The sequence below is a fragment of the Panulirus ornatus genome, chromosome 25 (genome assembly GCF_036320965.1).
Source record: "Panulirus ornatus isolate Po-2019 chromosome 25, ASM3632096v1, whole genome shotgun sequence".
Lineage (NCBI taxonomy): Eukaryota > Metazoa > Arthropoda > Malacostraca > Decapoda > Palinuridae > Panulirus > Panulirus ornatus.
Window position 1 is genome coordinate 7,562,984 of NC_092248.1, and position 15,438 is coordinate 7,578,421.

A 15,438-nucleotide genomic window follows, 5' to 3' on the forward strand; every position below is an offset into this window, starting at 1 on the left:
TCTCTCTCTCTCTCTCACACACACACACACACCCAGTTCGCGCCCCGTCTTAAGACGACCCCCTCTACGACACGCAGACCATACGTGGGTACTCTCTCTCTCTCTCTCTCTCTCTCTCTCTCTCTCTCTCTCTCTCTCTCTCTCTCTCTCTCATACCCCCCCCCCAGATGTGGGACATTTTTTTATGGCGTGGTAGATGATAAAGACGGACCAGAAACTGTTAATACATCTTTGTCTTTAGAGAGAGAGAGAGAGAGAGAGAGAGAGAGAGAGAGAGAGAGAGAGAGAGAGAGAATAAAGAAATGCATTAAAAAAATCCGTTTTTGGATAACGAACGCGGGAGTTTGCGTACCACGACGCTACGTAGAGTGGGGGGGGGGGGGAAGCTTTGAATGCTCGCATGTGAGTTACGCAGTAACGGATACGCCAGCGCCTTGCGTCGTCCGGATGAGGATACGCTTGAGAACGGATGGAGGTCGTGTGTTCTAAAGGTTTGGACGGAGTGGGGATTTGGAGTCGAGGTCGTGCGTACAGGGGTTTGAGGTTGTGTGGTAGACCGAGATGGAATTTTTTTTTTGGGGGGGGATGGTCATGGTGGAGAGTTGGGAATAGAAGAGTTGATGGGGTTGGACTTCGAAGAAATGGGTGGGAAAGGGGAAAGTTGATGGTGGTGATGGTGGTGGAGGTTGAAGAAATGGTTGGTTGGGAGGGGGGGAAACGAATGTTGGCGATGGAGGTGGTGGAGAAAGGGTTGGGGGGAAACGAAGGTCGATGGTATTCTTGGAGGTTTTGGGAAAAACGAAGGTTGGTGTTGGAGATTTATGTAGAAACGGTGGAGAAACTAAAGGGAGCTGGTGGCGTATGAGACTGTGGAGGAAAAAATGATGGAGGAGCTAAGGTCGATTGTGGCGTTGGGAGGTTGAAGAAAAGGGAATGGGGGGGGGGGGGAAGAATGGGGAAGGGGGATGGGTAGGGGGTTATAAAGTAGTAGAGGCGAAGTGGCGTCAAGTCTTGTGTTAGGGGTATTGTTGACAGAGTGTAATGGGAGACCTGGACGTCCCCCATCCTGGGGACCTTACACGCCCTCCCGAATGTGTGGCGGCGATCGCCCTTACGGGCCAACGGCCGAAGGATCCAAATCGCCCCGCCGCCGGCGATCCATATCGAGCCTCTTTTAAATAGTGGACGAAAATCCACACCTTTTCCTCGAGTCCTCCCAGCGAGAGAGAGAGAGAGAGAGAGAGAGAGAGAGAGAGAGAGAGAGAGAGAGAGAGAGAGAGAGAGTTGGGGGGCAGCTCGTCAGTTCCAGGAAACGGAAACTCGCTTCAAATGAAACGTTTCGAGTTTGATGGCAGCCCGACCGATGATGGAGAGTTGTGTAAAAAGAAAAAAAAAAAAAGAAAAAGTTTTATGAAGGAACTTCCCAACCTTGGGAAGAGACAAAGAATGAGGGGGTAAATAAAAAAAAAGAAAAAAAGGAGAGGAAAATGAAAAGTAAAGGTTCTGAAAACTGGTTGAGAAGGGCGACTTGATGATGTGGTGGATGGATGTAGGGTGAGGAACACCGCTGCAGGATCTTTCCAGTACATATGGAATGTGGTTGATGGCTGTTGGTAAGGGTACGGGAAGTGTATACTCTTTAAAAGAGGCCATACAAGCGCCACTGATGGCTGCTGGAAGATCAGTGGCGTGGAGAATGTACCTTGGGGGTCGTTCCATGCCATTCCAGGACCGTAGGTGGCCTGCTGGAAGGCCAGTGGCGTGGGGGAATGTACCATAAGGTCGTTTCATAAGATTCCAGGAACGTACAAGGATGCTGAAAGGAATTAGTGGCATGGAAACTGTATACCTTGCTATCATTCCATGACGTTCCCGGACCGTGGATGGTCGCTGGAAACCTACTGGCGTGGAGTATGTACCCACGAGATCCTTCCATAACCTTCCAGGATCGTCGTTGGCTTCTGGAAGATTAATTTTATGGAAGGTGTACTTTTGGGATCGTCCCGTGCCATTCCAGGGACTGGTGATGGGGGGGGCGGCGCCCCCCCCCCCCTTGGCATATTAGTGGCACGACAAATGTGTCCATACACCGTTCCAGGGTCTTTAGATGACTGCTGGAAGATTAGTGGCACGGATGCTGTGGCTTGAGACCGTTCCAGGCCATTACAGAGAGACCCCCCTCTCCATACCGTTCTGAACCATAGACCATTACAGATCGCCTCTCGGGATCCCTTCCTTCAGAGACTGGGAATGGCTGAAGAGGAGAAGAAGAAGAAGAAGAAGGAGAAAAGACTCGTTAACACATGGTTTTGTTGATCTCCATCTTGGTCCCTCTTCCTTTTGCCTGCCCCTTTTCGTCAGCTCCCCACCCTCCTCATATTGGCACCTGCTTTATGTTTGCAGAAGTGCCTTCTTATGTTCCTCCTTTCGTAAATACGTGCGGGGAGGGAGTCTTAACACTCGCCGGGCCACCACCATCTCACGCCAAGGCTTCTTTCTGGTCCCCCGTCGTACAGTTGTGGTGGGTTTTGTCGCGAAAGCGCTCTCGCTCTCCATTTGTCTCACCAGTTTAGCATCACCCATGAAAGATCTGATTCCCGGCGAGTCGTTTGCATAAATCAGGAGGGGGATATTAGCATGCCAGAGTCCGCGTCCTGCTATAGGGCACCTCAGGCTAGTGGTATTGAATTTGGAAAGGCGCCTTAATCGTACATACCCTCCCCATTAGATCATTTTTGCATAGAAATTATTATATATTTTTTTTTTACCTTCTCCGCAAGGGGAGAGAGTCATATACCACCTTCTAACAGCGCGAGAACTAACGGTTACCCATCCCTCCCTCCCTCCTTTTTTTTTTTAATCTCAAAATGCACACGCTCTCGTAAAAGTTAATTGTGCAATTAATGAACCATTAGTCTCTCAAACCATCTTTTTCTTTTTTCCTAAAACTCCCAGTTTCGGAGTTGCTCCTTCGGGGATTCACATGTGCTCACTTCCCGATTATCCGTTTTTTTTTTTCTCTCGGTGATACAACACAGCCTAGGGTTCTCTAGCCACGGTGGCGTGGAGTTTAGCGTTCCCCCGCGTCGCTCTCCTGACGGGGAGGCTCCACGAAGACACGTCGTCATCGCTTGGCTTAAAGCGAGCGCCACACTCGCCTCCTCCCGCTTTCCTGGACACCTCGACCATCGTCCCTGGGGTTCTTCAGCCTCCTCGATGTGTTCTGCGAAGCCGTTCCTCACTCTCCTTGCGAGTCGACAGGGCAGGACGCCACTGGCTGAGGCACATGAGCCTTAGGTCTTGAGACTTTTGCATATGCCTGTTGCCGCTCCTACTCAAGCCAGCTCGGCTCTCTCTCTCTCGCGTGTGACGAGCTCTCAGCTTTAACTAGGCTCCTGTTCCATTCATAGAGTGATTTCATAACCTGTTTTCAGCCGTGAATGCATCGTAACATAACAGTCGCTGCCCCCCCCCCCCCACGTACATCCGTATCCTGTTTTGATTTATAGAACCAGTCGAGTCGCCAGACGTCTCGACCTAAATTCTTGTTTCAGATTTCCTCCGTATATTTTTTTTCTGTCTGGTTGCTGTGCATTTAAGTATCTCTGTCGGTTATAATGATACCCCGGCCTTTTTTTGACATATGTTACCCTTGGTGGGGGGTAAAGACAGGCCTGGGGATTGAAAAGCGAAATGACAACAATACGAGAAAGCAGACTGGACGGACGCTAACGACCAACACAAAATGGGTAAGACGACGATCCAGCGCACAATCCTCTCAGCGAACGTCGCGGATAACGACCATAACCTTGACCCCCCCAACCAACCAAGAGAGCCGTCTTTTATATCAGGAGTCGCCTCATCCAGGTCTTGTCCATGTAATCCCCTTTTACGGCGTCCTGAACACACTCTCCTGGCCCGCTGAGGTCATCTGAGAGATCGGCCCGCCTCCGCAGACGCATCCGATTTAATCTGGGAAGATCCCGTGGACGTTTGTCCGCGAGACCTAAATGAAATGAGGGATTGAGAGAGAGAGAGAGAGAGAGAGAGAGAGAGAGAGAGAGAGAGAGAGAGAGAGAGAGAGAGAGAGAGAGAGAGAGGCGAGGGAAGGGAGGTGGGTGGGTCGGTCATCTCGAGAGACGAGAACGCGATTCTCTGCTCCAGATCAAACACTCGTGGCGCTGTTACGAATGCCGACTGTGATTTCGATGCCGATATTCAACCGTCTTTGCTATGCTTTTTTGACAACAAGTTGGACTTAATTCGTTGGTAATGTGCAGCGGTCTTGTGCTATACACTTGACGGCAAAATGACACACGTGATTGCTACTATGTGGCAGTATCTTGCTGTGTGCCTTGTTACCAATCAACATTCTCTGAAGAAAAGAAAAAATATATAATTATTTTAAGCTTTCACTTCAGAGATATTACATGACATAATTTTTCTCCTACGCCAAGCATCATCAGTGTTCGCCCAGACAGGCTCTCGAGATCTGCATAGACTTCACTACTATTGAAAGATATTCGACACCGGGATTGGAACTCAAATGGTAGAGACGTTAGGGGATCTGGCATGGTGTGGGGGGAGCACGTGAAAAAAAAAATATGTGGTTTATCATCAAGTTAATGGAGATTAGCGGATACTGGGGGGGCGCTACACAGAGGGGGAGGAACATGTTGGAAAGAGTTATAAAGTGAAACAGATGTTGGAGACAGTTGTGGGGGAGGAGGAGGAGGGTGGAGGAGTGTCGGGTGGACGGGCGGCGGGGGAGTGTTGGCGTGTGTTGTTGGTGTTGGCGAGGTGGTGGTGGGGGGGGCCAGTATTGTTGAGCTGTCTGGGGCGAGAGGCTCATTGTTTACACTTCGCCAGCATCCTTCTGTTTCCTCAACCCACCACCACTACCCCCACACACACACACACACACACCTCCCCTCCCCCACACACACACACACACCTCCCCTCCACCTGTCGTGTTCATACTGGGGGAAATATAAACCCGGACTGTTTTGTTCATACTGGGGGGAGGGGGAATATATATATATATATATATATATATATATATATATATATATATATATATATATATATATATATATATTCTTACTGGGGGGAAATACAAGCAGGTGTATCTTGTTCATACTGGGGGGGAAGGGCAACTCCACATGTTTGTGTTCGTACTGGGGGATTGCAACTCTGCAAAAAGGAAAGGTATATTTATATATATAAAATGGCATATCTAGTTCATACTGGGGAGGGGGGAAAAATGAAAAGAAAACGGACGTGTCTTGTTCGTTGCCTGGGGTTGCGGGGGGGACTAGAGACAATAAAGGAGCTCCATTTTTCCCCTGTGAGACGTGATGATGATGTGTGGTGTGTGTGTGTGGTGCTAACACTCTCTTAATGGCCGGTGGGATCTGCCTGGCATGCCCTAACAGCCTCCTTGGCTGGTTAAGTAATAAAGACAAGGGGGAAGGTTTGAGCGGTAACAATGGCCCCGCGACACGGTTTCCTTCTGTGTGTATGCATATCAACGGGGAAAAAAAAAACGTATTTGAATTTCGTGTTTCTCCTGGTTTTTTTTTTTTTTTTATATATTACTGCTGACGAGCAGATATATATATATATATATATATATATATATATATATATATATATATATATATATATAATATATATTTTTTTTTTTTTTCAAACTATTCGCCATTTCCCGCATTAGCGAGGTAGCGTTCAGAACAGAGGACTGGGCCTTTGAGGGAACATCCTCACATGGCCCCCTTCTCTGTTCCTTCTCTTGGAAAGTTAAAAAAAAAAAAAAAGGTGGGGGGGATTTTCAGCCTTCAGCTCCCTCCCCTTTTAGTCGCCTTCTACGACACGCAGGGAATACGTGGGAAGTATTCTTTCTCCCCTATCCCCAGGGATAATATATATATATATATATATATATATATATATATATATATATATATATATATATATATATATGTATGTATGTATATGCTGACACACATATAGTGGAAAATTTAATAAGTGACAGACACCTTAAACCTTACCTCAAGAATCTGGTATTTTAGAATATTTTACGTCATGTTTAGAAGAATTGTGACGCGCATGATTTTACTGGGGCTCGTTTTCCATGACACACGGAAAGGCCAGGCTTCGAAAGAGAAGAATGAGAGGTTCGAAATGAGTGAGTTTGTGTGTTAGTAAATGATGATGAATGAGAAGATTTCTGTTATCATTTGTTATCATTTCTTCGTGGATGAATTTTTCAGTGCAGGGAATATAGACGAAAGTGAGATGCCAGGTAGAAAGGGCGCTTGAGGCCTCATACACCGTGCCTCATTAGCGATGAAAATAGATTAGGCTAAAAAAAAAAAAGAGTAACGGCTCACAGTAGGATAGGAAATATTGAAAGATATTTTATCAGCGAGCGTAAAATGAAACAAAAAAGAGTTCTGTTACCAATAGTTGAATGTTTTGACACTACCATTCCCAAGCGTACAAGATTAAAAATCTGTATCAGCAAAAGTTTAAAATTTTGTGTCGGTGGAACATTAAAATTGCACCGCTGAGCGTGTATATATATATATATATATATATATATATATATATATATATATATATATATATATGTGTGTGTGTGTGTGTGTGTGTAAAAAAAAGGGGGGGGAAATAAAAGATAAAAAGATACTCCATGTCAATAAGTGACGAATCAAGATTTGCATTTCCAAGTTTGAAAATATAAGATACATCGACTGTTAGGGTTTTAATCAAATTCAAAATCAAAGTTGAAGAACCTTGAACCCTTTTTTTTTGGGGGGGAGGGGGTCGCTGGTCATTTCAGTTCATTGAAAGTTTTAAAATCTGTATCGAATGCCATTCATTGGTGGAATGTATCCTCGGCGAACGCATTCAGGGATTTTATTTACAAACCCACAGACGGAACCGCGAACAATATTATGATCGGCGGTGATGGGTTGAACGCCCAACACAGAGAGGGATTTTGAACGTTGGCGTCGGCCGAGCCTGACTGAACTCCTGGAAACGGAGGTGGTGGGTTGAACGCCCAACACAGAGAGGGATTTTGAACGTTGGCGTCGGCCGAGCTTGACTGAACTCCTGTAAACGGAGGTGGTGGGTTGAACGCCAACACAGAGAGGGATTTTGAACGTTGGCGTCGGCCGAGCTTGACTGAACTCCTGTAAACGGAGGTGGTGGGTTGAACGCCAACACAGAGAGGGATTTTGAACGCTGGCGTCGTCCGAGCCTGACTGAACTCCTTCCTGTAAACGGATTGAACGAAAACGCGGACAGCCGTAGGTTAGCGTTATGCAAAGCAACTTCATGCTCATTGGACGAGTTTTGTTCAGCTTTACGCTCATTGGATGAGAGCGCGGGGGGGGGGGGCAGCTTTACGCTCATTGGATGAGGTGCGAGAACGAAGTTTATGCTCATTGGACGAAAGCGCGGACAACTTAATGCTCATTGGATGAACCGATCATCGTATCTGGGGATCGTTTACGTAATTTTATACGTATTCGTGGAACGCTTTATGTATAAAGATACAGTAAGAACATTTTTTTTTTTTTTTGCTGTATTCCTGCAGCGGTAAACTGGCCATACCATCGTACTGCAGACGAAGCTCTTGTCATCTTCCCAGGAGCTCTCGATCCTTCCAACTAGGTCGGGTGGATTGTCCATAAATTAACGTCTTGGGTGCAAGACGGCACGGTACCCTCAAGCCAGACGGTACAGCCCTTGAAGCACGCCTTAACGACCCTTGGGTCGTTAAGGCCCCTTGGATCAGACCCTGGAGTTAAGAGAGATTGGGTCAAAAGGTCAGACCTTAAGGAAGAAAAAGTCGTAATGTCCTTCTCGAGTTGTTAACTAACTTAAGGATGTACAAGTTCGGCAGTTAGTCTTATACGAGAAGCGCTTTTAATGAGTAGGACACAGTACGGCCTATTTCCCCTACAAATAAGCAGTCGAACTCGACCTTACATCATGACCGAACGTGAAAGATGTTGAATATCATTATCATTCCCCCCTCAAGACCGTTGCTGCGCCTACCGGGGGAGGAAGGAGAGGGTGTAAGGTCTTAATAGGATAATTAAGGTCGATTTCCCGTAATGTTTCAGGCTGATAGTCAGCCGTATGGGAAAGGGGGAGGAGGGGAGGTACGTGTGGTAGTTGTATCCCCAGCCGGCCGTTCCCCCGCGTCGCCAGGTGTCGCTGTCTGTCTGTCTGTCTGCCGGGTCTCCACTCTTCGTCGGACGGTGTGGCGGGGGTTTACCCCGGAGCCTCCTCACCTCGTCAGTCGGGGTGTGTCTCCCCCCTCCCTCTCCTCCTCCTCCTAGAGGAACACACACACACACACACACACACACACCCTCCCTCATCCAGCCACCACACCACCCCCACGCGAGAGAAAGTTTGCGATCCTTTTTTTTCAAAGTTCGTTTTCGTTTGGTTCCTCTCCTCCGTTTCCCAGAGTGTGATTTACACAGCCTCTGCTTCATGAGAGAGAGAGAGAGAGAGAGAGAGAGAGAGAGAGAGAGAGAGAGAGAGAGAGAGAGAGAGAGAATCTTATGTTTTTGTCAACACCTTGATGTTTCTTCGTAGCCAATGTCACCTTAACACACAGTATTGCCCTTGCAGACTTTGATGGATCACTTTCCCCTCTTCCTATATATATAAAGAGTGTTTATAGCTGGCGCTGCTCAGTCGTCAGGTTTAGATTTAGGGTAAAATTTGCGGTGGGGAAAAAAAAAGAAAATATAGATAAAACAGATCAAGAGACAAGAAAATATAGATAAAACAGATCAAGAGACAAGAAAATATAGATAAAACAGATCAAGAGACGATAGGTTGTTGTTGATTAAAGCTGCTCTGCCATATTCTTAATTTTCAGAGTGGGGAAAAAATATGACATTTAAAAATTCTCTCTCTCTCTCTCTCTCTCTCTCTCTCTCTCTCTCTCTCTCTCTCTCTCTCTCTCTCTCTCTCTCTCTCTCTCTCTCTCTCGGCATTTGAAAGGTTAAAACCCGTGCCTTGGCATTATGCATATAAGCCGGCCGTTAACACTACACAGGTTTTCACTCGGTTAATTGAATTAAATTGTTGGTTAGATGTGTAATGTTAAGGAAGCTGAGAAGAAAATGAGATGACGCGTGTGTTTTTTTTTTATCACTGAAGCGTTGGTTGTTGAAATAAGGGAAAAAAAGTATTTCTAGTGGATATTGCATGTTGGAGTCTGAGAATAATGCATTGAGAAAATCGTTTCAGATAACTAAACATAAAAACTGATTCTAGCGTAGATTTCGATAGAAATAGATATGCCATATCTTCAGAAAATATATTAACTTTAAAGATAAAAGAAAGAAATAATGTCCAGTGTCTAGAGAGTATCTTCACATAGATATAGAATATGTAAAGCATTTTTAGGAGCCTATCGAGCGAGAGAGAGGGAGAAAAGAATGATATTGCACTTATCTTCAGAAAGCATCGTAACCCAGAGATATGTTGCACCATCTTGAGAAAGTATATATATATATATATATATATATTAAGGTGATGGTGTCTGCCTGCAGTCCCACTGTTGAAACTTTCAAACTGAAGCCGTTCAAGGAGACTGTTAGGTGCAGTAAAAGGCCATAACAGCGTTGTGAGACATGGCCAGGCCAGATGACCCTTCCTGGCTCTCCGGCCAACAATTTATATATATATTTTGAAGTTTAATGGTTGATTGGTCGTTAGTCCAGGACCTGTACCATTCTCGTGCACAGTCATTTTTATTTTCCCAGAAGCTTCATGGCGTAAATAATTAGGGAAGATGTGTTTCCTGTGTCAATTGTCAGTGTGGAAGATATTTTGTGTATATTTGTAAGTTTGGAAAATGTTTTTCGGTGTAAATTGTAAATTAGGGAAGATGCGTTTACTCTCTAGATTGTAAGTGAGGGGAGATACGCTCGCTGTGTAAACTGTAAATGCGTTGATAAATGTTTATTTTAAATTGATTAAAGAAATGATGAAATATGTACCACTGGGAGATGAATTAATTACAGAGGTTTTAAGATAACTTGTGGGTGGGTTTGTGTAATTTTGGCTCGTTAAGTGTGGATTACATTCGTAAGATAATCAGTCAAGAAGATGATTGTATGTTTTACTTGAACAGTTACATAGATATTTCGATTACTGTCAAGTGCCTTTGTAACCTTTCATTCCCCAATCATAACTGTTATCGGCTTTAAAAGAAAAAAAGAAATCCCAGTGGATTACTTGGTTTCTGGGGGTTCCCCCCCAGCGATTTACATCGGATGGGCGAACAGTAAGAAATATAGACCCACTGGCGAAAATCCTTTTGTACTCCAAATTGAATCATTCTACGAACCCCGAGCTGAGGAAGGCGGAGCGCTCCTCAACCCACGGTGTTTGTCTCCTTCGTGAAATTGTAAATACTCAAATCCAGGTCTCCATTTTATGCTTTTGAGATCTTTGTATGATTTGTGGGCATTTTCGGTGCGTTGGATTTCACCTGGTTGCATTTCCGCGCGTCTTGAATGATCGAGAAGAGCAGAACTGTCCCCAAGTGCGACGGTTACGTGTCCAAGACGCGCATGCGTAGTTTTCCCGTAAATCGAATTTAAAGATATAAGGTAACTTATGGGTGTTCAGAATTTATCCTCAGAGCTTAGATGTGTTTTGATTTCCATGTGATGATGTGCGATTATATGTAAATGTATGCTGAAAAAAAAACCACATGGAAAAGGAAACACGAGATCCCGAGCGCTTTCGTGTATTAACACATCTTCTGTGGACAGTTACAGATTCTGTAACATTCCTGTAAAGATGTGTTAAGATACGAAAGCGCTCAGGATCTTGTGTTTCCTTTTTCCATGTGGTTTTTCTTCAGTATTCATAAAATCACGTGTCTGTTGTGATTTTGTATATATATTTTGTATATATATTTCTCACTTGTGTCTCCCCTGATGATGTGATTGTCACACGAAAGTGCACTTGGGAACTTATCATGTTTCATTTTTCCCCTTGGACTCATATAGGAATATCTTGATCATGCGCAAAATTGTGATCCTTTCCAATATATATATAGTGTTTGTGTGTGTGTGTGTGTGTGTGTGTGTGGACTGATCATCCTGTACATGTGTGTTTGTTTGTTCGCCCTCAGGTTGGATCGGGTCTACGAGTGTTGGGGTGTCCAGGATCTCAGCGCCCCTGGTGGTGGCGCTCTGCCGGCGCAAGAGCACACGCCTCACCGCCGTCATCGGCGGCCTGGTCATGGCCCTGGCCATCCTCTTCGCCTCCTTCGCCCTGCAGCTACACCAGATCTTCCTCAGGTACGTGCTCTGCAAGGTGGTTGAACCCCGGGGCATCTCTAAGGGGGTTTGAGGTCTAGATATTCCTCATTTTACTAGAACCATCTAGGGGTGTGTGAGAGACCTTCCTCTAGTATCTATTACTAGGTTCAAAGGTCCTCTTCCTTGAGCTGATCTAGATCTCCCTCAGGCGGGTCTTGTCCACCTAGAAACACCAGGTTAGCGATCATAAGACACTAGAATATCTAGGATGGAGATCACGGGGTGTGAGGGTGGGTGGCGGCGGAACGGGCCATGTGGACCTGGGGTCTGCTATGACAGGTCCGTGTCACACCAGGTCACCGACGATGACAGGTGTGTCTGTCATACCATGTCACCTGTGACGGGTCTCGGTGAAATCAGGTCTGTCACGCCACTCTGACAGGTCTCAGAGAAAACCAGGTCTTGACACACCAGGTCACCGGTGGCTAAGGACGTCCAGGGATTAAAAGCATCATTTCAGTTTCACCCCGGTTCGAACCCGTCGCCAAGCCAGAGGGTTTAAACACAGACTCTCGGGCATAATTACGAACTTGTCCGGGCCAAAGTTCAGGGCCTCCTTACACCACCGTAATGTTTGATGTTGCCTCAACTTTGGGACAGAGTAAACTAGTTGGTTCCAGGGCAGAGTGTCTCTCGTTCTCACCATATTTCCGAACGGTGACCTCCGTGGGGCATTGGTGGTGTGTGGGGGTGTTGTTTGCCCACTGACACACTGGTGTGTGTGGTGTGTGGTGTTTGCCCACTGACACACTGATGTGTTGGGTGGTGTGTTGTTTGCCCACTGACACACTGATGTGTTGGGTGGTGTGTATGTGGTGTTTTGTTTGCCCACTGACACACATGTGTTGGTGGGGTGTGTTGTTTGCCCACTAACACACTGATGTGTTGGGTGGTGTGTGTGTGGTGTTTTGTTTGCCCACTGACACACATGTGTTGGTGGGGTGTGTTGTTTGCCCACTGACACACTGATGTGTTGGGTAGTGTTTGTGTGGTGTTTGCCCACTGACACACTGATGTGTTGGTGGTGGGTGGGGTGTGTTGTTTGCCCACTGACACACTGATGTGTTGGTAGTGTGTGTGTGGTGTTTGCCCATTGACACACTGATGTGTTGGCAGTGTGTTGTTAGCTCACGACACGGACGTATGAGCTTATGTCTCTGTTGAATGATGTACGTACCGTGTGTCACGCACACACTATATATATACACACTCCATACTTTAGCAATAGCCTCTCTCTCTCTCTCTCTCTCTCTCTCTCTCTCTCTCTCTCTCTCTCTCTCTCTCTCTCTCTCTCTCTCCCTGACACCCATAATCTGAACCATCTCTCTCTGCAGTTCTCTTTTTTTCTTTTTCTTTTTTCTTTTTTACAGCTTCTCGCCGGAAAGAATTTATGGCCGGTACTCGCGGCTTTCACTGCAACTGCCGCTAATTTGTCTCGTGAGAGAGAGAGAGAGAGAGAGAGAGAGAGAGAGAGAGAGAGAGAGAGAGAGAGAGAGAGAGAGAGAGAGAGACGCGCTGTTGCTCCCGCAGTTCATCGCAAACCGCTGATGGACTTTTGAGGAAGAATTTTTCCTCTCGTTGTTAATAACATTTGCAGGGTTAAACAGCAGTGGAAGACCCCCATCTCCTCTCTAACCACACACACACACACACACACACACACACACACACACACACACACACACACACACACACACTATGCAGAGGTAAAAAAGTTGTAAATTACCAGCAGGTGATTTACACACAGCTGATGATAACAACTGTGTATGATTTTCTGTGTATAAGATAATGAAGTAGTCCCCCCTCTCCCCATTTTCTTAGCTACGGCTTGGTGCTCGGCGTAGGCGTGGGCATGACCCGAGAGACGGCAAACCTCATGCTGGGCCAGTACTTCAAGCGCAGGCGCGAATTCGTCGAGATCATCGCCCAGTCCGGCTGTGGCATTGGCATCACCCTCTTCTCCGTTTTCTTCAAGGAGGCCATCAGGTGAGTTGTCCACTTGTCCTCCCCGTTTGTAAAAGCATCCTCAGTCTCTCTCTCTCTCTCTCTCTCTCTCTCTCTCTCTCTCTCTCTCTCTCTCTCTCTCTCTCTCTCTCTCATCTGTCAGGTGGTCGGTATACACGTCCTGATGTTTTGTGGGTTGTATATACTCTCTTCATAGCTGCCAGATACTCACACACACACGATTTCTCCAGCTGTCGTGTGGTTTTATGTGTGTTTTCAGCCGCCAGATAGATGGTTCGTATACTCTTATTCCACCAGTCAGATGGTTCGTAAACGCTCCTGCTGCCGTGTGGTTTTATGTACACCCTTTCCCAGCTGCCAGATGGTTCATAGATCCTGTCCCAACTGTCGTGTTTTATCCTCGCCCTCTCTCTCTCTCTCTCTCCATCCGTTAAATGGTCCATGCGTTAAATGGTTCATAAACGCAATGCTGCTGCCAGGCAGTTTATACTCGCTCTCACCAACTGCCAGGTGGCTCACATATCGTCCCTGGCTTATGGCGATGGAGTGCCGTAAACATATTTATGTCTTTCCATTCAGCGCGCGTTCCCCTACGATTGCAAAAATGACTTGTAAAGATCCATGGTATCATGGCATAGTTCTTCTTAAGACACAGTGGATAAAATATGGTTTGGGTACAGAGTTTTGGGCCATAGAGAGACACACATTAAAATCAACTTAGGTCTGGCTACCACGGAGGCTGGGGTGAATGTGGGTTAGCTTCGCAGGGAGGGAGCAGTAAGTTCTGAAGATCATTATTAGCGTTAGCGCCTCAGGTTTAGTCGTCATCAGGACCGAGAACACTCCATTGCTTAATTTTAATCACGAGGGCTTTGATGCATCAGGCGCTGGGGGGTCATGGAGTAGAGACAGTCTTACAACACATTGATCATCTTGGCAGGGCAGCGGGTTTACGCCCCTGACACACACACACACACACACACACACACACACTGCTCGGCTGGAACAATACGTTGTAAAAATAGAAATCCGATACAGTCCGGCCTTGACTAACTTTGGAGATACATCTTGCGAGTCGAAAGGGACTTGGGGAAATGTCTTTCCAGCTTTCCATGTTTTGAAATTTTTTCTTCTCTCTTTTTTTTTGTGCTAGGCACGCGCATCTCCAATATTTTTCAAGCGTGTTTATACGTATGTGATGTATATGTTAATATGTATAAATGGCCGATCGTGATAAGAGATTTATCGGCTCAGATGATGCAAGTAGACGTTTCTGAAGACGAAGTGCAGGTTCGAGGGAAAACATGGGTGGTGGTGGGAGCAGCGAGCGCTGCTTCGTCTTGGAAATGGACGTGGAAAAAAATATGTCAACCCTCGTATTTTTGCGGATATATACGCACTGTGTTTGACAATGATGGCCTGTTATGTATGTTAACCTGCGAGAAATATGGCCTTGACGGGGATTTGACATGGATTATGATTTGTGGCTGTTTGGCAGACTGGGTGAGTAATGTTGGTTGGAAGTGGTTTCCAGTGACGTGAGTGGGGTACCGCGTTGGGCGAGTCCGTGTTATAAATAGGGGCGGATGTTACCCTGTGCTGAGGATATGGAAGAATAAATCACTTCACACAGGTAGTGAGAAGAGTGGCAGCATTGTCTGTTGTACTTTAGGTGAATAATGGGCTTGTGTGTTGTGCGTACTGGGTAGTAAGAAAGGTAACTCTAGGAATGGTAGACATGTCGGCCCGGAGCAGGGTTGTCATACTGGTTGGCACAGATATTTCATGTAGGAATTGATGTAGCGGGATATTGACCCCTTTTTGTGCTTGAGATGTGATAATTGCAGAATGGTGGGTGCTTTCCGGTACATATGAGCTGGTGGATCACAGTTCCTATTATTTTCTCTGTGATACAGATCCCATTTTCGACAAGTGTGCTGTTTAAGGGCACCACCTGGTGAAATCCCCTTGGGGTGGAATATAGCTTTCCGGGAACTCCAGTATAACACAGATCCCATATCTTTAATCATGAGAGATTTAGGGCACCACCTAAATCACACAGGGTTATTACTGACTTCGTTTTCCAATACTGGTATGG

The 15,438-nt window shown here is 46.0% G+C and overlaps 1 protein-coding gene across 1 annotated transcript in view; it reads left to right on the top strand.

Moving 5' to 3' along the window:
* Positions 1-15,438, top strand: part of LOC139757221 (monocarboxylate transporter 13-like) — a 56,874-nt gene that overhangs the window by 21,037 nt on the left and 20,399 nt on the right. The window contains exons 4-5 of the mRNA XM_071677393.1: positions 11,186-11,354; positions 13,197-13,361. Of these exons, the coding sequence (XP_071533494.1) occupies positions 11,186-11,354; positions 13,197-13,361 (334 nt within the window). The remainder of the gene's footprint in view (positions 1-11,185; positions 11,355-13,196; positions 13,362-15,438) is intronic.